We start from the raw sequence: 26,119 nt of genomic DNA, 5'->3' as shown, positions 1-26,119 counted from the left end.
TGGGGAACAAAGCAAATTATGGCATGTCAAGGGGTTAATTTACTAGTTCTCTCTAAGCTACCCAAGCACAAAAAAGGATACTTCTCCAATCACTACCATCTAAGATATTTTGAATTGGGAACTGAAAGGGGTTCCTCCCAGAAGGGGAAAAAACCCAGAATTTGGAGTCCTTCACCATAGGTTAATTCTGCCTTAATTATCACATGTGTAATAAAATCCCCAACCATCTACTAACATATTTCAGTAATTTAAAAATACTTGTGTAAGTCTGGACAGGACTTAAGGAGACATGATGACTAAATATGATGTGGTATCCTAGACAGTATCCTGGAACAGAAAAGAGATAAAACAAATAACAATAACGAAAAACAAATAAAATACAAATCCAGAATTTAGTTAATAATGATGCACTGATGTTGGTTTCTTATTGTGACAAATGTACATGGTAACGTAAGATGTTAATAAAAGAAACTGGGTGTGGGAACAGGACAACTGTCTGTACTATCTTTGCAAGCTTTCTGTAGATTAAAAACTATTCAAAAATAAAAAAAAGTTTATTTAGAAAACACCTATGTGGGAGATTTACATGCTTCTCTCATTTACTACAGACCCAGAAAGGAGATATAAACCTACATTTGTCCCCTAATTGTCTCTGGGTAGAGCTCACAATGTTTAGCAGCTTCACTCACTTAGATGTAACCCACATTCTCCATAGAGAATGTCAACAGTATTCTTTAAACCTCAGCCATAATTTTTTTTTTACCCATTAAAAAGTCATCGTGAAGCCATTCTTGGTATTATATCTACTGGACATACTTTCCACGGCAAATACATCGAGACCATCGTAGAAGAGAAGAAAGGTCAGCACTGGGTGGATGTATGTGTTTTTTCCATCTCTCTGTTACTGCCCTGTTACTGTTAAAGTCCAGGCTTGTCAGGAAGGAAGGGTGGAATTTGCAAAGACCTGGCCCTCAAAGCTCAGGAAGGGAGGAAGGTCTAGCTGGCTTCTTGGTTACTCAACTCCTTCATTTACGGGAAGCAGAGCCAATGGCGAGATGAATTCTAGCTCTGTGTTGCTGTTGAAAGGGGGCAGGCCCATTTACAAAGATGTTCTTGTTGCATTTAAATGATCATATTCTTCCATCATAGATGAGCTAGGTACTGTGGAGCTTGAGGAGATGAATTGCACAGAATCACAGAACTATTTCATACTGGTGTTTTGCTTTGGGGGGAGGGGATAGAGGGGAATACTAAATGTACTTTGCAAATGTTTTCTTAATGTTTATTTTGGCATTTTATGTATAAATAGGCTAAAAGAGACGTCCATTATGCTGTAGGGAAGGCATTAATTTTTCATAAGCATTTTATTATAGTTGCTGAATGCAAAGAAGGAAACTTTACATAAATATTTGAATGATTACTCGGTGGAGTCATTCCGTATCTTCCAGTAACAAGGTTGACTTGCCCCAAGGGGTGTGTTTAGTGAATAATTTTAAAGTAACTTCACTGATAGTTTAATTTTTCAAACTAGTTCAGGTGGCCAAGCCCCGGGGGGTCAGGTTACTGTCTATGAACTACCACAAAATGTTGATCTGTGGAAGTAATCCAAATGCAATTTTTTTACTGGATCATATATCGTACCAGTGCTAGATTATAGCAATCAGTGATGACATATACCAGAGGCTTAAGAATATTACAAAAACTTAAAATTATACAAATCTGTGTATTATATTTTTCATGCAAATTAGGAAAAGATCTTTATTATATGACTTTGATATCCTGGTCTATTTTGTGGAACACCACGTTCCACGGGAGAATAATTTAAGAACCACTGAAAAACACTAATGTGAATCCAACGTCAGTTAATTTGTTTTTACTCTCAATTGCTGACGTTTTTCACTTCTACGTTTTAAATAGATTTTGGTGGAACTGTAGCATTAGAATCAGTGTTGAAGCACTAGACTTTCACCTGCTTCCTTTCCAGAAAAATTATTGCTGCCCAAGATAGTAAAAAGCTATTTTCACTCTATTATAGATGTATGGGCTTGCTTTACCATGTTTCTTGTTTGTAGATGGTATTTTTAATGTATTAAGAAACTAAGGCACTACAAAAGTATGTAAACATATAATGTCTAGAAGAAAACCCCATAGAAGTTACTTGGAATGTCTGAGCAAATTATATGAAATTTATAGAGACAGCACTGGTCACACTGAATTGCAAATAGCTGCATTAAATAATGTTCTCAGCACAGATGACTGATCCTTCACAAGCTACATTTTCATAATCTCATCAGTGTATTGAGAAGATCAGATGGTCCTAAGTTCAAGTTACAGTTCTGCCCTTCATTGGCTGCACGAGCTTGGACGTGTCCATTTCTCTGAGGCTCCATGTTTCCCACTGTGAAATGGGACTGAAGAATACTTAACCTCACTGGGGTTTTAGGAAGAGTAAAAAATGAGATACTATAAAGTGTGGGGCACATAATAGACCTTCGAAAACATCTATTTTCCTCTTCTATTTCTAAATATTGAAACTGAAGCCCAGACATAAAAATTTTTGACTTTGAAAGGATCTTAGACTAAGTTAATAACAGAATGAATGATAGAAATTATTGACAAAATTTTATTTATGACAGCTGATAAATGGTGCTTTCAGGCATATTGTAAAAAAAAAAAAAAAAAAAAAAAAAAAAGGACCCACCTGTATCTGATCCAAGCACAAACTACTAAGGCCTCCATTTAGAACCCTTGTAGCTTTTAGGGACACCTGGGTGGCTCAGTTGGTTAAACGTCTGACTCTTGGTCTCAGCTCAGGTCATGATCTCACGGTTCGTGTCCAGCCCGTCATTGGGCTCTGTGCTGACGGTGTGGAGCCTGCTTGGGATTCTCGCTTTCTCCCCCTCTCCATCTCTACCCTACTGCCCCTGTCTCTGTTTCTCTCAAAAAAAAAAAAAAAACAAACCAAAAAAACCAAAAAACAAAAAAAAAACTTAAAAAAAAAATAAGAACACTTGCAGCTTGGTGTGTGTTCTCACACTTTTCTGGCTCTAGGAGCTGCCAATGCGGTACATTCCAAATGTTCACTTGTAGAGGTCTCCAAGCAATGCTGGTCCTACATTAGCCCCATAAAAGAAAGGTAGGTAACACCAGGCTCCCCGAGTTTGCTGCAGGCAACAGCTCACTCTGGGAAAGGACACTGACACGGCAACTATTATGGAACCAGAATGAATAGGTTGAATAAAACCAATTACTGGGAGCCCAGTTGATGTACATATCAGACTTTCAGGAACCTCAATCATCAGAAAACATTGAGCCCAAATGCGAATGAAAAATGGACACAACCATTGGCAAAAGATACGGTGTTAAGCTCTTGTAGGTCATTCAGCACAAGACGGTTCTGTAAAACACACACAGGTCTCATTTGATTCTGTTCTCCCCTCTCTCACCAGATAACCTGTTCTTCTGGCCAAATTCCAAATCAGCCAAGTATTGGTGATGCTTCCTCTTCCTGCCTCACTTCTTCATCTCAGACATCTGGTTTCTGTGCTTGCCACACTCCCGACAATTTACAGAAAAGATCAGAAAGGGCAAGCCTACTGGCCAACCAATGGCCTTTTGTAGTCATCCCCCTCCAAGTCTCGTGAGCAAATGACACTCTTTCTCGGGTTCTCCTTGAACCGCTTTCTTTCTCAGGATTCGGTGATGCGGCCAGTCTTATGTACCTTATATACTCTCTTATCTCCCATATGATTACTTATGCAGTGCTGAAGCACATTAAGACCGTTCACCTGCGAAAATAAGGATTTGGATTCTAATTCTAGTTGTACTGGCACAAGCTCCTTTGGGGAGTAATCGTCCTTTACCACATCGAGAGGAAATAACTTTCACTTACTGATCATGACTGTTTTAAGAAACAAAATCGGAGTAATTCTTCAAATAGAAAACATCATACGGTATACAATTGCTTGTATCATTTAACTTACTGCACGTTTTGGTCATAATGAGATAGAAGCAAAAGTCTAAAAACCAAGGGCAGAGAAAATTGACAAGAAAGCACATGTAGCTGGAAGGTATATGAGATGATGAAGATTCCGTTATTACTTTTTTCAAGAGCCACAATTTTCATCTCTGTGTGTCATGTAGCTACCGACTGTCATTGGTACATCCTCCACCAGGTGAGGGTCCCATACTTCTTCAGGTGAGGGTTACTTTGGAGTACCGTTTTTCACTTTTTAAAATGGGTTAACTCGATATCTCCGCTGCACCTGGTGGCCTTTAACCCAGGTCCACACTCATCATAGGCAAGCTACTGGGTCATCTGAGAACCCAAAATAAAATGCCTTGGACTTTATATTTAAAAAGGATATCTATAAACTTGGATAGCAGAAGAAAGATTTCACTTGAGGTTCAAATAGGGAGCTCACCTTTCATTCAGAGGACCCTCTCCAACAGACCACAGACAGGGAACTCATCACCAGCGCCATGATGATGCCCTGGTACACCGCCTTTTAATTTCAGTGTTGCCAGTCATAATCAGCTAGCGTGACTTAGCTCAAACGTAAGTTTTTCAAACTATTGAATATTAATCTACCAGCTATGAAAATGCGTTCTGTATGTCAGCGAATAACACTGCAGCAAAAGGCTTTCTCATCGCTGGTGTCCAGGGGGCTCGTGGCTGCTAACGTCTCACCGTTCCGTGAGGGTCTCTGTTCTGCTGCCATCATGGGCCAGCTCTGCCTTAGAAAGCTGAATCTTCTGAGGCTTTTGCACTTTCCCGGCCACCTTTTCTCTCAGGCCACTCTTCAAATCTCAACTTCTTGGTCCATGCAGTTCCTGCCTGGCATGATGCAACCCATTTCATCTGGATGACAGAGATCTTTAAAATGCCCCTGTGCCTTGGTGGCTTCCTGTGACACACCTGTCCACCTTCCAAGCATCGTTAACTGCCCCCCTAACCTGAGTTCCCATAGCACTTGAAATATACCTCTGCTATAGCATTCGCTTTGCACTATCATTTGTTTGGATATCGGTCTTCTTCCTGGGATTGAGAATTCCTAGAGGGCAGGAACCCTATCTTACTGATTTTGTAACCCCAGAACCTTGCACAGATCCTAGTACGCTTGGGCACTCAGTATTTGTTGAATTGAACAGAAGTGGTTCCAAATCATGGTTGAAAACTACAGTTACTTTTTATTTCTCTCAACCAATATTGATTCTTCTTATATAATTTTACATACATTCTTTCCAGTTCCATTGTCTCCATCTCAGTTTGGGCCTATGTGGGGTCAAATCTTTATCATAATACTCAAACTCCCCAAATGCCTCCCAACTTCAAGGATCTCTCCATTCATGAACCTGCTACCTGGGGGTTAACATCAAGTTGCCACTTTGATCCATTTGACACCCAGTATGTATGAGAGAAAGTCCCACCCACTGCCATTAAAAGTCCTCCACAGTCTGATCCCTAACACTGGAGGCCAGCCGGAAAATTTTGTGTCTCAGTAGAAAACGATGCATTGTTCAGAGCTCACCTCTCTGGGGGTTGTCTAATTTAAGTCTGCAGGCACTCTGCACCTTTTAACGCCTTTGAGCTATTTTAAAATTGTGCATATGAGGCTCAGTCGGTTAAGCGTCCAACTTCGGCTCAGGTCATGATCTCGCGGTCCGTGAGTTCAAGCCCCGCGTTGGGCTCTGGGCTGATGGCTCAGAGCCTGGAGCCTGCTTCAGATTCTGTGTCTCCCTCTCTCTCTGCCCCTCCCCCGTTCATGCTCTGTCTCTCTCTGTCTCAAAAATAAATAAAACATTAAAAAAAATTAAAAAAAATAAAATAAAATTGTGCATATGATAGACAACTGATAGCAATGCCAGAGATTCTTTTCTACAGAAAGAAAAAAAACACTGCCCAGTGACGGTTCAGTTAATTGACTTCACTCTCCCACGGTGAAAGAAGCCACTTTTGCCTCTGACTGCACATTCATTTCAATGTTCCTGACTTATAAATGTGTCCATTTGGGGGTTCTCTTTTAAACTGGCTGTAACTTCCTCATTAAAAATGAGTTAAGTAAAATCTTTCACATACGTTCCTTTTATATTTCTACGAGAGTTATGACGTTGTCTCTTTTTGAATATCACCTTTTAACAATACACATCTTCCGCCTCAACTGATAGAGCCATTCATCAGTCCTCAAAGATAACTCAATGTCCTTTTTCTGTTCAGGACCTTTGCACATTTCCAATCCTCCTCACCATCAACACCCGGCAAAATCCTGTTGCTTCTATTGTTTTAGGCACCTGACAAATTATATCCACTTCTAGAAAGATTTTTCAGCCACTCGGCCCTAAAGTGATGTCTTCTGTTCACTGAAATCTCACGATGTTTACTGTCTGTAACATCCATGTGGTACTTCTTACTCACATGGACCCCTGTCAGAGTGGTCTGTGCACTGCCTTAACCTCTTCTGGATCTGAAGCTCCTGGAATGTAGGGACCACATCCTTACATCTCTTTGTCCCACACAGAGCTTTGTGTGCATGTACACACACACACACACACACACACACACACACACACACACACTTTTTATTTAACGTTTATGTATTTTTGAGACAGAGAGAGACAGAGCATGAACAGGGGAGGGGCAGAGAGAGAGGGAGACACAGAATCTGAAGCAGGCTCCAGGCTCAAAGCTGTCAGCACAGAGCCCGACGCGGGCTCGACAGAGCTCGAACTCACAGACCGTGAGATCATGACCTGAGCCGAAGTCGGACGCTTAACCGACTGAGCCACCCAGGAGCCCCTACAGACAGACACACACACACACACACACACACACACACACACACACACACACACACACACTTTTAATAAATGTCTACTATAATAAAGAACATTGCCACCAGGACAATATTTTACTCATTTTACTTTCTAATCTGTGACAATTAATTTAGGCACTTAAAATAAATTACTGGCAGCATATGTTTTCAAAATGCTATTGGAAATCTCTTCCCCCTTTATTAATTCTCACTATTGGTATGACTTTCTCACTAGCAGGGACTGAAGCCATCCCTGGCTGGCTCCCTAGTGCAGGGCAAAGCTTGCTACCTGGGGCGCACCATGCGTGGTCCTTCCACGGTGAGCTTACTTTCTAGCCTGAGGTTATAATCCGTTTGATCATATCTCTCTGTCTTGCCCATTAGATTAGGGGCCTCTCCAGGGCAGTACCCTGCTTTCTTCATGTTCATTTCATGTTTATTTCCACCAGCTGGCATACTGCTTGGTGCAGGGTTGCTGCCTGCTAGGTGCTGTGTAAGAATGTACAAATTTCATGGATATGAACTTGATCCAAAGTCAAATTCTGGGAATAATACAAATTCCAAGCTGTTCAATGTGTAAAGCAGTGACTAGTATGAGTCTTCTCCCGCTCCTACAGAGCTTTAAAAAATCCTGTTTAGACATCTTTCCAGGTGTATCCTAAACAGGGTTAGATTATCATTAGATTAGATTAAGACATATGAAGCCAAGAGTTAATTATATATAAAAGATACAGAAGAAAACTTAAGGAAACAAAGCTTTAACTCTAAATATACACATTTTAAAATTTAAACGGTAAAATTGACAAATTCTAGGGATATTCCACAGTAGGAAAAAAAAAGAGGTATACAGAACTGTAAATAGTATTCTTTATTGGACATTTTGGAAAAAATAGGCTTTTATAAAATAACTGATTTTTAGATGGACGAATAATTGCCCAAAATAAAATTGCCCAATCTCTCCTCCAGCTACGTGTGGCTATGTGACTAAGATCTTATCAACTGAAGGGGCACCTGGGTGGTTCAGTCGGTTGAGCGTCCGACTTCAGCTCAGGTCATAGTCTCGTGGTTCGTGAGTTCGAGCCCCGTGCCAGGCTCTGTGCTAATAAACAGCTCAGAGCCTGGAGCCTGCTTCAGATTCTGTGTCTCCCTCTCTCTCTCTCTCTCTCTCTCTCTCTCTCTCTCTCTCGGTCCCCCCCCTCCTCTGCTCATGCACTGTCTCTGTCTCTCAAAAATAAATAAATGTTAAAAAAAATTAAAAAAAAGATCTTATCAACTGCATATGAACAGAAGTGGTGTGTGCAATGTTGGGGCGTTTTGGGGTTTATTTGTTTATTTTCCTATAATTCTTTTCCTATTTCTCCTTCTTACTGCCTGAATGCAGATGTAATGGCTGAGCTCCAGAAGCCAAACTAGACCATGAGATGACCTTGGGAATGTAAGCCATGCACCGGAAAACAAAAATAATATAAAGATACTAGACTGATTTTCTTTGTACTTCTTGAACATGAGAGAGAAAGAAACTATCTTGTTCAAGCCACTGTTATTTTATGTGTCATTTGCAGTAAAACCTAATCTTAACTGATACAGGATCTGAGAGCCCTTACCTGTTGAAAACTCCCCTCTGAATTCGTGCCAATTTAGTTAAAAATTTATTTTAATGTTTGTTTATTTTTGAGAGAGGGACAGAGAGACAGAGTGTGAGTGGGGGAGGGGCAGAGAGAGAGGGAGACACAGAATCCAAAGCAGGCTGCAGGCTCTGAGCTGTCAGCACAGAGCCTGACATGGGGCTCGAGCCGAAGTCGGAAGCTCAACTGACTGAGCCACCCAGGCACCCCCCCCACACACACTTAGTTGTTAGACATATAAACATGTTACAGAGTAAAAAGCACAGGCTTGAGAGTCCAAACATGTGGATGCCAGACTTGGCTCCTTCAGGCTTCAGTCATATAGTGTTGGGCAAGGTCTCTGACACTCATTTCCATGAAATGTAACATAGAGATGGTGATGATGATGGCTTCTTCTCGGAGTTGTTGGAAGCAGTGATTGATGTCGGTGGAGATAATGAGAGAGAAGGGGCTTCATAAATTATACGGTATCACGTGATTTTTTTGCTTCTCTTTCTAGCAAGAGAAAAATGGATCATGGGCTTGTTAAGTGGAGGAGTAAACAGGGCCGTCCAGGATCAGGCACTGAACGTGCACAAGCCCAGCTCTCTGCAATCTGTCATTCATGCCAGTGACGTTCAAAAGGAAGAAACTGATCGAGTATTCTCTAAACAGGGACCAGCTGCATACCGTTCAATGGATATACTTAGCATAGTGCCCATCCTATGGCAAGTACTACACGAACGTCACTTCCACTCTTACTATTGCTCCCACCATCACAGCAATGGAGTCAATAGCATGCAAGGTGGTATCACCAGTATGTTCTTTTCATATACTGTGTGAATCCAGAGTAAAATCCAACCACTTGGTATTAGAACAAGGGGATTGCTAATTTGAATGTTTAATATCAAAAGACTAAGAGAGCCTGATACATCAATGGCATTGCCAATGGAACCTCAATTCTTACAATCTGGTAGCGAAACAGTAAATGGGCACAGGTGGACCAATTTCAGCCAAGATTCCTTATGGCCTGGGGGGGTCTTGCTATCTTTTTTTTCAAGTTTATTTATTTTGAGAGATACAGAGACAGCGTGAGTGGAGGAGGGGCAGAGAGAGAGGGAGACAGAGAATCCCAACCCCAACAAGGGGCTCGAACTCATGAAACCGCAAGATCGTGACCTGAGTCGAAACCAAGACTCAGACGCTTAACCAACTGAGCCACCCAGGTGCCCCTATCTCTTCAAAGTGAAATAGACTTTGTAGGTTGTCTTCTTTCTTGGTTCATTTGTAAATTTATGATTTAATGACGAGAGGATAATCTTACGTGTCTTATTTGAAAATTCTCAGTGGCCATCTCACTATTGATTCACTTGTGAAGGGTCTTTCCTGCATAGAGATGTGATACAGAGCAGTACTGCTCAAGCTTTAACGTGTGCATGGGTCACCTGGGGATCCTGTTAAGCTGCAGAATCTGATTCAGTAAGATCTGGGGCAGAGCAGAGATCGTGCATTTCAACATTCTGAGCAACAAGGTTAAAAGTATTATCGCTAATTAAGTGGCAAAGTCAGGATTTAAACCCAGGTCTATCTAATTCCAAAGGCTATCTCTTCTACAATGCTGAAATTCAGAAATAGAGGGCTGGATAATAAATGGGAAATTGTGTTTAAGCCAAATCATTTCGGATAAGCATTATCTGCAGTGTTAACATTTAGAAGCACTATTTTCCCAGAGAATAAAGAAAAATATACATTAAGTTGCAGAAATTTTTTTTTTTAGGAAAGGACAGTGATATTCTAGAATATGAATATCTAGGATGGGAATATGATAGAATAGAGACAGAGAAAATAGAGTGGAAAGTTATGGAAGACAGATGACACATATTTACATTCTTAAGGAAAAGCAAAGAGCTACAACTTATCCCATTTCCAAAATAATGACCCAAATGCTCATCCAGGGTCTCTAACCAGCCTGTCACCTGCCAGGTGATGACTAAAGACAATACGACAAGAGAAGACAGTTCTGAGACACAGAGAGATGAAGCCCATATTCCATTTCACCAGCATTCCAGAAAACGGCCAGCTCTACCAGCAACAGAGTGCAAACCCAGAACCACACCAGCCCTCAGACACTGACTATAAGCACGAGGTTTTCAAGTCTCCCTTCGCAAATGCCTTATACAATAGAAAATACAGAATTCAAACTTTATAATGCATCCTTACAGGTTTGGATCAAACAAGTCTGAACTTTAACAACCAGAGAATTTTCCTCCTGATTCCACATTAAAGGCAATTACAAAGCTCTGTCGGAAGGGCACTCTCTCTGAGTTCTCCTTAAGACAATAAAACCCCCACCATATTAGATGAGGCTGTGATGCATCCAGCAGTATTTGGTCTCCGCCACTGGCTTCAAGTGAGGTTTCTGAAGGAGAATGTGCTGTCCTCTCTGTCATCAACTGCACAAGTTTAGGAAATGCCACAGACACATCTCTCACTTCCTCTGATGCCCAGTTATCCATCATTCTTAAACATACCTGAAGCCTTCCTAAAGTTACTGAATCAGGATCATCAGATCCTGATTTCCTATGTTTATTACCTGCTCTTTAGAGTTGGACGCCCTTTTACTACTCCTATGTTTTTTTTCAAGTTTTTATTTAAATTCCAGTTAGTTAACATATAGTGTATTATTGGTTTCAGGGGTAGAATTTAGTGATTCATCATTTACATATCACACCCAGTGCTCATCCCAACAAGTACCCTCCTTAATCTCTATCCAATCTATTTTCAAAAGACTCTCTTTGTATTTATTCTGTCTTAAATTGTTTTTGTTCCTGTATCACCTTTTCCATTGGAATCTAAGTCACTATACTTGTCTTATAATTATTGTTAAGGTGATTTCTCTTTCACGTCATTGTGAATTCCAAAAGAGCTAAAACTTGTCCTAGACTCTGTATTTTGCAGGGCTGTATCAAGCAAATAGTAGGTATTCAAAGGAAAATGCTGGATGAAAACATGATAAGCCCTAATGCGGAGATCTGATCCCTACAGAGTGATGATCATTTATTCAGAGGCATCTAACTAAGTTTTGGAATAGAAGTTTTTTTTATATTTTCTTAGTTTCTTCAATTCTGGTATATAAAGCTTTAGAAAACCATAGGCAGTTGGGGGCCTATTCATATTATTCCAGCATATTCCCATTTTTTCCAATTCCAATCAATAGACATCTATTGAATGTCTACTTGTAAAAGCTGAAGGACACAGCTCCTAAGATCATATCCCTGTATCCTCTTTGAGGGAATTAATCAATACATCAACAGTGAGCATCCAGCCCTTGCCTTTTGTGCATTTGGAAATTAATAAAAGCCAGAATACAACATATATACATGTAACTTATTACATACTTGGTCAAACTGGGTATCTTCTCCACGTTGTAGAGATTTTGTCAATGGCTTTTCCTAGAAAGAAAAAGAGTAATTATTAGATGCTCTTAAATAGTATTCAAAAAGTGCCATTATTGTTACAATTTTAAACATTTGTTTCTCCCATGATGGGACAGAGGTGCCAGTTTTCTTTTTAATGTTTATTTATTTTTGAGAGACAGAGAAAGACAGAGTGTGAGCGGGGCAGGGGCAGAGAGAGAGAGAGGGAGACAGAATCCAAAACAGGCTCCAGGCTCTGAGCTGTCAGCATGAGCCCTACGTGGGGCTCAAACCCACAAACTATGAAATCATGACCTGAGCCAAAGTCGGACGCTTCACTGACTGAGCCACCCAGGCACCACGAGAGGTGCCAGTTTTCAAATGAGTGAGAAGCTCTCCCTTAGTTCTGCCCACCTTAATATACAGTGTTTGATTGTTACCACCACAATTCTTGCTATTCATCTTAACATATACCTCTTTGAGGAAAACATTAAAAAGCTGATGCTCTAAGTGGCCTGGAGTTCGCAATGGAAACTGCATAATTAAAAACTATGGAATCCACGTGAAAAATTTTACTATCTACCCTGGACTTGACATACAAGTTGAAGAAAAAAAAACACTATGGCATTTGTATGAAACATTTTACTATCTATCCTGGGACTTAGCATATAATAAAAACTTGAAAGTAATACACTATTCCAAGTCCCTAGATTTAGAAACAAAATAAGATTTAGAAACAATCTAATCATTAGATTGGTGTTGAGGGACACCCTACCAGTAATACATTTACTGTGTGTAATTGGTGAATTTGGGGCATGTTATTTGATTTATGTCACACCCAAATCTCTGCAGAAATAATCTGGGTAGTGACAAAGGTCTACAGAAATAATTTTTCAAAATCATTACACCTTTGTTTACATTAGGAAGCCTTAACTGACTTTCCAGCAGGGCATCTTAAGGATAACTGTTTATCCTTACCTGTCCTTTTTCTTTCTTTTCTTTTGCCTGCCTGCCTTCCTTCCTTCCTTCTTTCCTTCCCTCCCTCCCTCCCTCCCTCTCCCCTTTCTTTCTTTCTCTCTCTCTTTCTTTCTTTTTAGGTGTGGAAGTTAACACTGATCCAAAATTTGGTTTAGGATGAGAAACCATGTAAAAGTTATATATGAAAAAAATAGTAAGTTTCACTTTAGCCAATGTTGATGTCCTAGAAAGACTCAATTTACATGTTGTCAACCACATCTATATAATCTCCCTGCCTCACTTCTCTAATCTTCTCCTCTACCTGAAAAGATAATATGCACCTAAGGCAGATGGCAAACCGCACCCCTACACCACAGAATCTTTGTTCTTGAAGAAATGCACGCACGTGATGGGCTCAGCCTGGAGATCTGATGCTTTACCATGAGCCATATGAATCAATTGTTCTCATTTGCAAAATACACAGCTTCAAAATATGTATTTATCTCAAGTAAAGAGAAAACTGTGTTCTTACGGGCTAACAGACCTTTCCTCTTCAAAGTATGCTATCTAGAACACACTGGTGGGAGAGTGGATACAAAAATGTAGGTGAGAACACAGAAGAACCATGAGAGAAGCAACAGATGCAGCTGATGGTACAAAAAGACAAATCTCGCAACAAAATCGTGAGACATTTCCTGTACACGTGAAGGTGATAACGTCATCTGAAGTTCTCTGTAAAACCAATTAAATTAAAACTATGAAAATTCAAGAAATGGAAACTGGTGGTGCCAGGTCCCACACACACCCTTGGAACAAACCCAGGATAAGCATTTCTAGTCAGTGTTTTATTTATTCACCACTCAACAGAAACCGAGGGCTCACGGCGTCCCAAATGCTACTTGTGGGTGGAATGCGGAAGAACACGTGGTTTCTGCCATTAAGGAGAAAAGACCGAAATGGGAGAGCAGCCAATGACCTCTTAGGACTGCTGTCTATATTCGCCCATTATTCAAGTCTCAGCGCACCTGTCACTTAGATGGTGAAGTCTTCTCTGAGTCTGAACACCAGGTCTGTCCTCCCCACACCTTACATGCCTGCGGAACTCTGTACACTTCTTCATAGCACTCACCATAGTGTAAAGTCACATCACAGTGTGGAATCACGCTATACAACGACACGTGCCTGAGGGATGAGCTAAGTGCCATCCCCTCTGGACCACAAGCTCCAGAAGTGCAGGACACTCTGCACTTCAAGTTACAGAGCAGAGCCTTCCTTGGTAATGGCTAAACATCTGCCAAATAAATAAAGACTCTAAGCCGATGACGTCCAGCTTCTACAACTATGAGATTCCCCTTACTTGCATGTGCATGTGTGTTTTGTTGTAAGTTAAAAAAAATTTTTTTTTTACATTTATTTATTCTGAGAGAGAAAGAGAGAGAGGGGTGGGGGTGGAGCAGAGAGAGAAGGAGAGAGAAAATCCCCACCCCACGCCCAGCACAGAGCCCAACACGGGGCTTGAACTCATGAACCTTGAGATCACAACCTGATCAAAAATCAGAGTTGGTCACTTAACCAACTGAACCACCCAGGCCCCCCCAAATTTTTAATATACTTTTTTATTGTGGCAAAATATCCATGATATGAATTATGCCACTGTAACTATTTTTAAAGTGTACAATTCAGTGCTAATTAACACATTCACAATGTTGCTCAATCATTACCACTATGTATTTTATAAGACCTATTTTAAAGTCAAAATTTTTCAAGGAACTCCCAACTGCAAAACACACACTCACACCTCCAAACACACCAGATAGTCCTTCTATTTTAGTATCTGTTTAAATACATAACGATAGAGTTCTAATACTGTGACTTCAATGATACTTTTAGATGGCTCTGTACTGTAATAGCAACAGTATTTATTTTACATACATTAGAGAAAAAGGAATACATCTATACGGGAGACTAAAAGATAATGCTTAGCATACATGTGGATCTGTAGACTTTTGCAATAACTCAGGAGCCCCTATCTTGGAACCTTCTCTGAAAGACAGCATCCTGCTGCAGTGGGGGAAGTCATATTCTTTGAAGACTAAGTTTAAATGTTCCTTCCAAGATTAAGCCCGGTCTCAGTTCTCCTTCGCGGAGCCACCTGTTAGTTGTCACAGGAGACTTTGTTTGCATCTATTCTTGTAAGCAGTTCCACCTTGTTGCAATTTCCCCCTCTCCCTTCATACCCAGGACATAGTTGGGAAGCACTGACAGGGTTTGTTCAATGTCTGACGATACGTCTAGGCACTTGGAAAGACAGCTTTGGGCACAGAAAATCAAGTTCACGTTTCACCAATCCCAAGGAATTTCTTTTCATCAACATAGATTTTATCAGTGCCAGGAGGCTTAAAAGTAGACCTGGGGAAGACAGTATCATGCAGGCTAAATAAAAAGTGGAGAGAAAAAGAGCAAAGAAAGTTAGGAAAGAAGGGAGGGAGGGAGGAGAGAAGAGAGGAGACTTGCTCAGAAGAGAGTCATCGGAATACAGAGCGAACACCAGGAAGGCTCTTGTGCATAAGAAAAACTGCAGAGGCACACTTCTGTTTAAGGTTCTCCTGCAGGAGGAGACCGGCGGCATGAAATCCCAACCAGCGGCATGGAATCCCAAGTCTAAGAATCCAAGGTTTGTATATCCAAGACATCTTGGTTCTCAAAGAGCATTAAATAAGCAGTGAAGTGAAATTAACACAGAATGAACAATGGGTAAAGAGCAAGCGGAAATCAGCTATGACAGAGGAGTCTCAAAACGATGGTCTCCTTCACCCAGGAAGAACAGTATGCTTTTACATTTTTAAAAAACTTATCTTCATTCTGTATTTTAATAACAATTTTACTTATTTACTGAAAACTCATTAGTCGAATTGAATGGTATATTTGTTTTGAAAATAAATCATTGTGAAAAAACTTGACTTTGGGGTGATGGGTCCCTGAAAATTCTTAGTGGTCCAAAGCTGGGAGTCCTTGGCCTGTGAGCAGCACAGGACAGAGCAAACTAGACATTAAGTCTCTTCTGATGAGAGCAAACACTATGAAATAGTCTTAACCAAAACAAACAAACAACCCCACCCCCACCCCACCAAACCTGAGTCTGACCAAGTCAGAGGCAATGTCCAGGTTTTAGGAAATACAGCAGTTAGAGGAATATGCTACACTATGCCAAAGGGACACAAGCAGCAGAATCCAGACTGAAGGAGAGAAAAGTGTTTTTTCAGGAAATAAGTTGCAAGGGGGGGGGGGAGTGAAAGGGTGCCAGGTGGGGGGAGCGGAGGTTCCTACTGATTTTTTTTTTTAATTTTTTTTTTCAACGTTTTATTTTATTTTTTTTGGGACAGAGAGACAGAGCATGAACGGGGGAGGGGCAGAGAGAGAGGGAGACACAGAATCGGAAACAGGCTCCAGGCTCCGAGCCATCAGCCCAGAGCCTGACGCGGGGCTCGAACTCACGGACCGCAAGATCGTGACCTGGCTGAAGTCGGACGCTCAACCGACTGCGCCACCCAGGCGCCCCTCCTACTGATTTTTTAACAAGACGATTGCAATATGTGGATCTTATCTGGATCCCGATTTAAAAAATCGTTAAAAAAATATGACATTCATGAGGCCATTGGCAACTTTAACACTTTTTGGCTCTTTGAAGATGTTAAGGGATTACTGTTTTTAGGTGTGGTAATGATATTGCGGTTTTGTTTAAAAGAGTGTCTTTCAAAGGTACATGCTGAAATGTTCAGAGATGATATAATACGGTTTCTGGTATTTGCTTCAAATATTATTCGGGGGAGATGCAAGGAGTGTGTAATAAACTGGCTACGAGTTGATAATTGAAGTTGGTTTCTTTTACTGTCTTTCTACTTTAGTGATGTTGAAATTCTCCGTAAGAAAAGAAACCCAGGAGAAACTTGAGGCATCACTTCTGTCATCGCTTAAAATTTTTTTAACAATATCTCACTTTTTCAAGATAGTATAAGCTACTTCTTAAAACTTACTTTAGTAGCACTTACCCAACATTTTATCTTTTCCTGACAGAGTTGCAGAAGGGACCCTCTCCCCATTTCTTTCCATTCACAGATAGTCTTGCCTACCGTGTGAGAAGCCAGACACAGGTCTGTCTGCACCGTGGGCTTTTCTTTGAATGTGCTCCCCCAGAAATCAAAGAACACTGCTGTCCTGCCCCATCCCAGAGGGATGTTTCTCCTGTCATGAAGAATCCTGTAAGAGTTTTAAGTATTTCTATAAAAAAAGACAGGTCCCTGTTTGTTTCTCACATCTTGAGAAGTTCCAACCTCCCCTCCCTTAAGAAAATATAAACTCTGAAAGCTCTTTGTGTGTGTATCTACCTGCAAAGGGCAGAGAAAGGCTATTGACTTCTCCCTCAATTTCCAAACAATTTCAGCGTATGCTAGCTACATTTTTACTTTCTAGTCTTTTCTCACTAGGCCACGCTCTAAGAGAAAAGACGGTCCATACATGACAGGACACGGGCAAGTCTAGGAAAGTCTCATGTATCAAAAGGTTATCTATTTGTGGAATACAAGGGGCTTATTTAATAAATCATTTTCTAGGGGCGCCTGGGTGGCGCAGTCGGTTAAGCGTCCGACTTCAGCCAGGTCACAATCTCGCGGTCCGTGAGTTCGAGCCCCGCATCAGGCTCTGGGCTGATGGCTCTGAGCCTGGAGCCTGTTTCCGATTCTGTGTCTCCCTCTCTCTCTGCCCCTCCCCCGTTCATGCTCTGTCTCTCTCTGTCCCAAAAATAAATTAAAAAAAAAAAAAAGTTGAAAAAAAAACTTAAAAAAAAAATAAATCATTTTCTACATCTGAATGTTTACTGGCCTAAAAAAAGTCCCAAATGTGTCCCATACAGTAGCATTTCACTAACCTAAAATGATACAAACTATTGCCCTCAGAGATATTTCGATAACTGTGTAAACCAGCAATGTTTCCAGAGTTAATACGAGATTATTCAATTTGTTAAATACGTCACCAACTTTGCTTAAGATGCTCTTTTAATCTCTTTTAGTGATTATAGTAGTTTGATGTAATAGTTCAGAGCATGGGCTTTGGAGTCAGAGACTCGAATTTGAACCCTAGGTCTCCTTTATTTACAAACATACAAATTTTACTTAACCTCTGTAAACTTCAGTTAACTTTTAGGTAAAATAAAGATAAATTATACCAACCTAACCACACAGAACTGAAAGATGAATGGCAGAGAGTACTGGAGAACTGATAATCATTACTGTATTAAAATTCCTTTAACACCATTATTATTGAAATTAGAGAAGATTAAAATACATAACCCCTTGCATAAAGTTTAGGAGCTGAAACTAAGTTCCACCCATTTTCCCAGGGCATTGGGCACTCCCACTAACACAATTTAAGCTTTAATTTTAGCTTCCTGGAAGTTTCCAAGTGTAACTAGAAAGCTGTGTTACAGAAAGTAGGAAAAAAAAACATTATAAGGAGTAATTGCTCTTCTCTCTTAAAAAATAAAAGTCTAACATTATTACAGGGATTTAAATTCTTAATATATAATTTAGAGGAAACCATTTAATGGTGAGATGTTTAAAAAGACAAAACAAAACAAAACAACTACCAAACTTCTCAAGTCTTGATGCTACAGTGTTTTTGATTATAAGAACGTGTTTTGGCATCATTGACTCAGGGTTTTGATGGCTCTCGGCAGTGAAATTTTACAATTCACGCATCTGGTCTGAGTCGTCAAAAATTTTCAGAACTGAATCACTGCACTTTGGATCTGTCTTCAGAACACAAGGAGGGTGAGCAGTGAGCTGCCCCATCACGCGGTGACGGGCCCTCAGAGCAGGGAGCTCTGGGCTCCATTGGTGAAATGCCACCCACAGCATTTCATCCAGAACTTCCAGCTCACAGCGACAGGCAGTCTGAACTACAGAAAAATGAGGTCCAAAATATCTTTATGTTTGACACACATTTTTCTCTTCAGATATTATTCGTTCCAGGTTTGAGTCAACTTTGGAAACAGATCTAAGGGGTGAGGCAGAGAACTCACAGTTCTGAGTACTGACCGTTTGTCCTCAAAAGACTCTCCCTTACACGAGGGGCAATCAGGGACCCAGGGTCTGAATCACCCTGAAGATATTGGCTGGTCATTTTGGCTTCCTGTGGGGATCGTTGAACCGAGCCCTCTTGAGATCTGCCTCGGTTTGTCCACAGGTAAAAAGGGACATCACCGCATGACATTCCGATAAGACTGACGAGCAGGACTTGGGACAATCGGAGATTTGTAGAAGGAGGGTGCTCATAGAAACGGACACAACTGTGTTTCCCTTTATTCTATTCAGTTATTAAAATAAATCTCCTTAAATGAAACAATATATGCTGATGTTCACCCAAAATAATGGGGAAAAATTCCCAGATCAAGTGAATGATATAGGGAGTATCTCAAATCAGTTGAAGGTACTAGCGAGTAATGTGATGTGTAGTACCCCATAATATGAAATATGGAGACAGATTCAAATCTGGAAGACTATTTCAGTACTCAAAAAAAAGTGGGTTAGCTGGGTAGCTCAGTCAGTTGGGCTTCTGACTCTTGATTTTGGTTCAGGTCATGATCCCAGTGTTGTGGGACTGAGCCCTGTGCTAAGTGTGGAGTCTACTTGGGATTCTCTCTCTCTCTCTCTCTCTCTCTCTCCCTCTCTCTCTCTGTCTATGCCCCTCTTACCAACTCACGTGCATGCATGCTCTCTCTAAAATAAAAAAAATTAAAACCACAAAAAACCAAAACCAAAAAAAACCCCTAAATCTCTAAAAACTCTCAAGAGAATCTGTCCTATTTGCAGCTGGCTTTGCAAATTTCAGTGAAGCCTACTTCTTTGCCAAGTCCAATAGTCCCAAGTACAAATCCATTATTTGAACAGTAGAGAGGAAACTTCAATTAAACTTAGCTACAGAGTTAATTTTCATTTTAATTGAACAAAAGAGCAGTTCCCACAGGCATTTTTTTTCTTTGTGAAACTATGGCAGAGAGCAAGAAATATAAGATACCACCTTCTGTCATCTGTTTCTGGGTTACATTCTATTTTGTTGCTCTTTTTGACTTTTTTTGTCCCAGTACACTCACTAATGGTGCATGCTACATCCATTAAGTGGACATTCAGTGTATGTGGATGGATCTTTCCTAACCTCCTCTGGGACCTTGCTCTATCACACAGCTCCCCATCCCCCAACGTCACCCTCCCCCTCTCTGTGGGCTCTCTCAGTTATCAACATGCTTAGATCTTTTCATGGTAGTGCCTGCCTTGACCACATATCCACTGTCTACTTTCTATGCCCTTCTCATCTTTAGCTCTTTAAGGAGTGGTCTATACATCCTGTATTCCCTTCTGCCTCTCTTCTTTTTCTTCAACCACCTGCAATCTAACTTTTCTGTCACACTAAAAATACTCTCTCTAGCGGTCCCAGTGACTTTCCAAATGACAAACCTGGTGACCAGTTTTCAGTGCTTTTCAGATCTTTCAGCTGCAGTGAGCTTCTCTTTTTTCCACTTGAACCACCCCATTCTTCAGCCTTTTCTCCTCCCAACTCTTTAGGCACCCCTTCTGTGTGTCCTTCATAGGCTAGTCTTTCTCCTAAAATGTTTCTATTCCCCAGGGCTGTCCTTGGAGACTTAAAATCAGTCACGTTCTGATTTTCTTCTGTCACCACTAACATAAAACTCACATCTCAGACCCTTCTCAGACCCAATCAGATCACCTCGCATCAAAAAATTCCGTTTGTCCTTCAAAAGTTTATTTGTCCCACTACTCTTTCCCTGTTCACTCCTATAAGAAGGGACAGCACAGTTTCACTCTTTAATAGTTCTGCTGGCATTCTCTAGTTCTTTCCTTGCAACCAATGTACATGGATAAGTGTATATCATTTCCTAAGTAGATCAGACCTTGGACTTTAGAGTCAATCAAACCAGGATATGAACCAGAGCATCAGCCCTGACTACACCACCTTTGGTAAGTTTTATTAAATCTTTGAGTTTCAGCTTCGCTGAAGAACAATGAAGGAGACCATGAGTGTGGTGTTAAGAACACGAATCCCAGGGATAGACAGTCTGTGTTGAATGTCAGTTCCACCACTTGCTAACTGTTTGACTTTGGACAAGTTGTTTAACCTCTGTATCTATGTGAAGTAGGGTAGTAATGGTAACTACCTCCTGATGTTGACATGAAGGTTAATATTATTCAAGTATTAAGAGCAGTGTCTGGCACTGTTTACATAGACTCTATGTAAACACAAACTTATTATTTTTTTACTCACCTTCTAGGGTTAATGTGAAGATTAGTATATGCCTGAAACATGATAAGCAAAAAATGATGGTCTGTCTTATTTCTCTTTGTACAATACATAGCATCAATCATTTGTTCTTGGAAGTTGGAAAATACTATCTATGTATCTATCTGTAAGCTATTATCAAAAATGCCTTATAAAACATACATGTTTTATACATCGTTATAAAGCATATATATACTTTACATAAATACTTTATATTATAGAAGTATATATAAAGGATAAATAATATACTTTGTATAAAGTATATATATACAAGTTTCCTCTCCACTGTTCAAATAATGGATTTGTACTTGGGACTATTGGACTTGGCAAAGAAATAGGCTTCACTGAAATTTGCAAATTTTGGCAAACAATGTATGTGTATACCTTGTTAGCGTGATCTGTGGAGATCAAGACTTGTGCTGGTTAAAATGGTACTCAGAAACTATTTGTTGATCCAAGTGCCCATCAAACGGTGACTAAACACACTGTGGTCTATACGTTGAATAGAATTCTACTCACTAATAAAGATGAATGACTTACTGATACAAAATAAAAGATGGATGTGTCTCAAATACATTATGCTGAGTGAAGCAAACTAGACCCAAAAGAGTACATACTGTTTGGCTTCCATTTATATGAAATTCCAGAAAATGGGAATCTACACACAGATCAGTAGTTGCTGAGGCAAGGGGCGGCGTTACAGTCCATCTGCGCAAGGCACAAGGGAACTCATCGGGATGACAAAAAGGACACAAGGGAACTCATCGGGAACTGCACCGGGATGCAGCTGGGTTGTGTGCTGCGGACACGTGTATAAGTTTGCCAGATTCATCAGACTGTAAGCTTAAAATCCCTGCGGTTTATTGTATGCAAACTGTACTACAACGCTGATGTAAAATAAAACTCTTACTGAACGAATGAGAAGCATCCCCGAACTGTCTGAATGGCACTGTATTTTCAGGAGACCAAAGCAACTCTGACAGTTAGACTTAGCTTTAGGAATGGGAGCCACTGCCTAGTTCCCATTCTCTATTGCCATAGCAAGTCTATCCTGAACATGAACATGGCACTGTTTGCCTTGGACAAGCTCATAATGTTATTCTGTTGGCTGGGAATCCCAGGAAACCTTGGGCAAGTAGGTATGGATCAAGCCACAGGGCTGATATTCATGAGGTGAGACATCGATCCCAGTGTCACTGGGGGAATGTGGGTTTAGGACACCTTGACTGACCAGTCTGGTATGTGTGCAGCACTGTTTCAACGGGAAGGAATGAGTGCCACACACTTTCTCATGGTGTTACCAACAGGTCAGAAGCTAACAGTGCTGAGTAGAGACCCATTCACTCAGCGCCGCAGACAAGTCTCCTCTCGGGTGGAACTTGGTCACCCAGTGCCATCATCTGAACCAGCAGCTAGAGCGAACCCTGAGCGAAGAGGGATGCTGTCATTTCAGAACCAGAATTTGCCACAAGGAGAGAAACATTTTCATTTCTGTTGAAGTTCTGCAGTGTATAAGTATCTTGAATTTTTGTTTTCTACACAAGCTAAAAGAGGCAATTTCATCGGCAGCATCTTCTTCGTGTTTATGGTTATGTAAAATCCATAACATACCCCATTTCGTACAACCAAATAAAGCTTCTTAGTCAGAACTTAAATGATCCAATTACTTTAGCTAAGGAAAAAAAAAAAAAGGTTTGGTTTTCTGGTACAATGAAAGACAAACCCAGGGGGTGAAGAGTACACAAATAAGTAAATCCCAATCTTACTTACCTACTCTATCTTTTACAGTGCTATTAAAAGACAATGTTCTAGGGGTGCCTGGATGGCTCAGTCGGTTAAGCGTCCGACTTCGGCTCAGGTCATGATCTCACGGTTTGTGAGTTTGAGTCCCATGTCGGGCTCTGTCTGACAGCTCAGAGCCTGGAGCCTGCTTCGGATTCTGTGTCTCCCTCACTCTCTGCCCCTCCCCTGCTCATGCTCTGTCTCTCAAACAATAAACATTCAAAAAAAAAATACAATATTCTGGAACTAGACAGTTTGAAGGCTGTACAACTTGTGAATACTCACTGAACTGCCCTCTTTGAAAAAGCGAATTTTATGGTTTGTGAATATATCTCAATCAAAAGCAATACATACATTTTAGATCAATCAAAATCTGACTTTTTGTTGTCTTTGATTCTTGGGCATGGCTGTTGAATCATCTTGGAAAAACCTACTAGAACATTCCAGCCCCACTTCCCTCCCCCCCACTTATGTGATTACAATTTACGAATTGAGTAGAAATCCTCAAAGGCATCATGGAACACCATTAAATAGAATACTGTATTCTACGAAATCATTCAAGCTGAAGAGTACTAGATATAAAGAGTGACGATCAAAGATACCTCATAAAATGACCTCAGCATGACCTGTGGAAATCAAGACATAGGCTGATTAAAATTACTATAATGCTACAATAAAGACTGCTGCTGCCTACACTTGTGCTAATCAGTTTCAGGAATGTCAAAATGCTAAACGGAAACACAGAAATAGATCACAGTGAATGTACAAATGGGCCTTCAATGTTTATTACTATGTCATATTATTGAATTTATTATTATTGGCACTTTAAAATATGATGGGATATTTTCAAATAATCTTTTGCATTAAAATGAAGTCTCTATAAATAGCAAAAGAAGCATATAATCCAAAAAACAAACAAAAAAAAACTAGACCGAAAATAACTTGAGGAACAACCTTCCCCTGGTTTTCTGGTCTCAAGAAGAAATTTTAATAAACTTCTCAAAAAGTCACCGGATATAAAAATTATGGCCTTATGAATGGATGAACAGAATTGGATACTATGAAGTTCAACTAAAAAACCTTTTTTATTATTATTATTACTTCATTATCCTTTGCATATGGTTTATTTGCTCTAAGGTTCAAGTGAACTTTTACTATCATGGTGCATTAAATTTCATTTCACTGCTAAGCGTCCAGCTTAACAACCACAAAAGAAATGCTCTTTGTCTATATGATTCTGAGAATATTCATAACAAGGAAAACAAACTTTAAGTTGAACAGCATACAAAAAAAAATGAGTTTGTGAGCTCATCTGAAAGATCACTTCATTCAGCAGCTAAATGAAACCTTTCAACAATTATCTCTAGCTTTAACTACAATACTATTTTGTTTCTGGTTAGGGTGATTTTCCAGATTTCTGGTGAATGCCTTGATATATTAAGGAAGGGGTACCAGGCTGAGGTGATTTGCTAAGAAATAGCTATTTTTAAAGTTATTTATTTATAATTTGGAAAATGAGTCAGTATTTTGTCAAGTAGTGGTTTCTTGGTCTCCTTTCAGGACAACGTTAATTTGATTCTATCACTCTACTCGATAGGGAACTATATCTAGAAATTATTTTTATTCTCTTTATATTTCCCGTATTAGATTTGTTGAAGCAAGAGAGGCCTCTATTTAAAGAGGAGCTTGGCTAAAAACACTAGCTGGTTGTCCTTCTGGGAAGCAGACTGGCATCCACAGTGCAGAGAGGCATTAAGCTGGCATTCTGCTATTTACACACCCTTAGTCAACAGATATTTGGTTAGGATAGGAAGATAGGCATAGAAGACAGTGCCGAAAAATCACCGGCTTGATGAAGTATCATTATGAAATATCACACGGTTAAGGTTAGTGAATAGCTATCAGGCTATAAACATAACTAATTATAATAGGTTTCATGATGATCTACCACATAAAGATACATACTGAATTAGAGGCAGTCATTCTAACCTTCCATCAGTATAGCAGCATTTCCTAATTCACAAATTTCTTAAATATTAAAAAGGTTGCTGATTAAAAGATCTGATATTTTCTGATACCGAGAAGTCTGATGATAACTCAGGTATCTAAAGTGGCAAAACACAGGACCATGGCTGAATTCAGTCCCTGTACGTGTCAGAGGTGAAAAAAAAAGGTCTTTTATAACCACAAATAGACTATATCCTAACCTGGGTCTGTTAGCTCATTGTATCTGGTCTAAAATCAAAAGAGGAGACTAGGGTGAATGTGTATTTCACTTGCCAAAGGCCTTGCTTACTTAGAGCCACAACTGAATTCACTAAAACTGCTAGAACAACTCATTACATATAGTTTGTTGTTGGCGGGCTACCAGTGGACAAGGTCCCGCTCAACTTCAGGGTTAACCGGAGACTTGTCTTGATGCCAGCCTTGTGACATCAGCACTCAGGAGGAGCTGGAAGCCTGAGACACAGGGCCAAGGAACAAAGGTTTGTCAACAGACGTTACTGCCTGAACCTAAAACAACATCAACGTGCAGTAATGCTGTCGTTAACTAATTGCTTGGCTTTTCCATCTTTCTGCCAGCTGGCCGTGACTGGTATTCGCACAGGCTTGGTCTTCAGGCATATTTCATTACAGACTCATGACGTGTGGTGCAATCCTGGCATCCTGGATTCTTCAAAGACTTGCACAACAAGAAGATATGTTGTGCTACCTTTAGTTTACTTTTGGTCTTACATTAAAACAGAAATTGCCTTGTTTGTTTTATGTTAGCAAGCCTGCTAGATCATGTAATGTTATGAAGTCTCCATTCCAGAACAGCACAGTTAGCATCATCATGAATAAGTGTCTCTCACCTCACACCTGTGCTCCAAGCTTAACTCAAGGATAATGTCTGGAAGATCCGGCTTATATCTTGCCCATTAACGACTTTGCAAGCAGGTGCTCTCAAGCAATCCCAATAATAAACCCTCCCATTGTCACATCACTGTTTATCATAAACATGTTTTGAAATATCAGAACATGGGGGGAAGGCGAGCACTGCCCTCTTGCTCAGCCCCAGGCTCTGCTGGAGGACAGGATGAAAGTTAGGTGTGTTTTTTCCCTTTTCCAGGTTTCAAAGTTGAGAATAAATTACTTGCTCTCTGAGTACGTCTTGGGAAAATGAGAGTTTCTTGTTCTTTTTGTTGACATTTTATGC

The 26,119-nt window shown here is 40.2% G+C and overlaps 1 protein-coding gene across 10 annotated transcripts in view; it reads right to left on the bottom strand.

Moving 5' to 3' along the window:
• FRY (FRY microtubule binding protein) overlaps nucleotides 1–26,119 on the bottom strand; it is a 445,567-nt gene that overhangs the window by 180,692 nt on the left and 238,756 nt on the right. For all 10 annotated transcript variants that reach the window (XM_045051411.1, XM_045051389.1, XM_045051146.1 and 7 more), the window contains one exon: nucleotides 11,815–11,868. In XM_045051411.1, coding sequence (XP_044907346.1) covers nucleotides 11,815–11,868 — 54 coding nt within the window. The remainder of the gene's footprint in view (nucleotides 1–11,814; nucleotides 11,869–26,119) is intronic.

This window comes from Felis catus, chromosome A1 (assembly GCF_018350175.1).
Source record: "Felis catus isolate Fca126 chromosome A1, F.catus_Fca126_mat1.0, whole genome shotgun sequence".
NCBI lineage: Eukaryota > Metazoa > Chordata > Mammalia > Carnivora > Felidae > Felis > Felis catus.
This window is presented reverse-complemented; position numbering and strand designations above follow the sequence as displayed.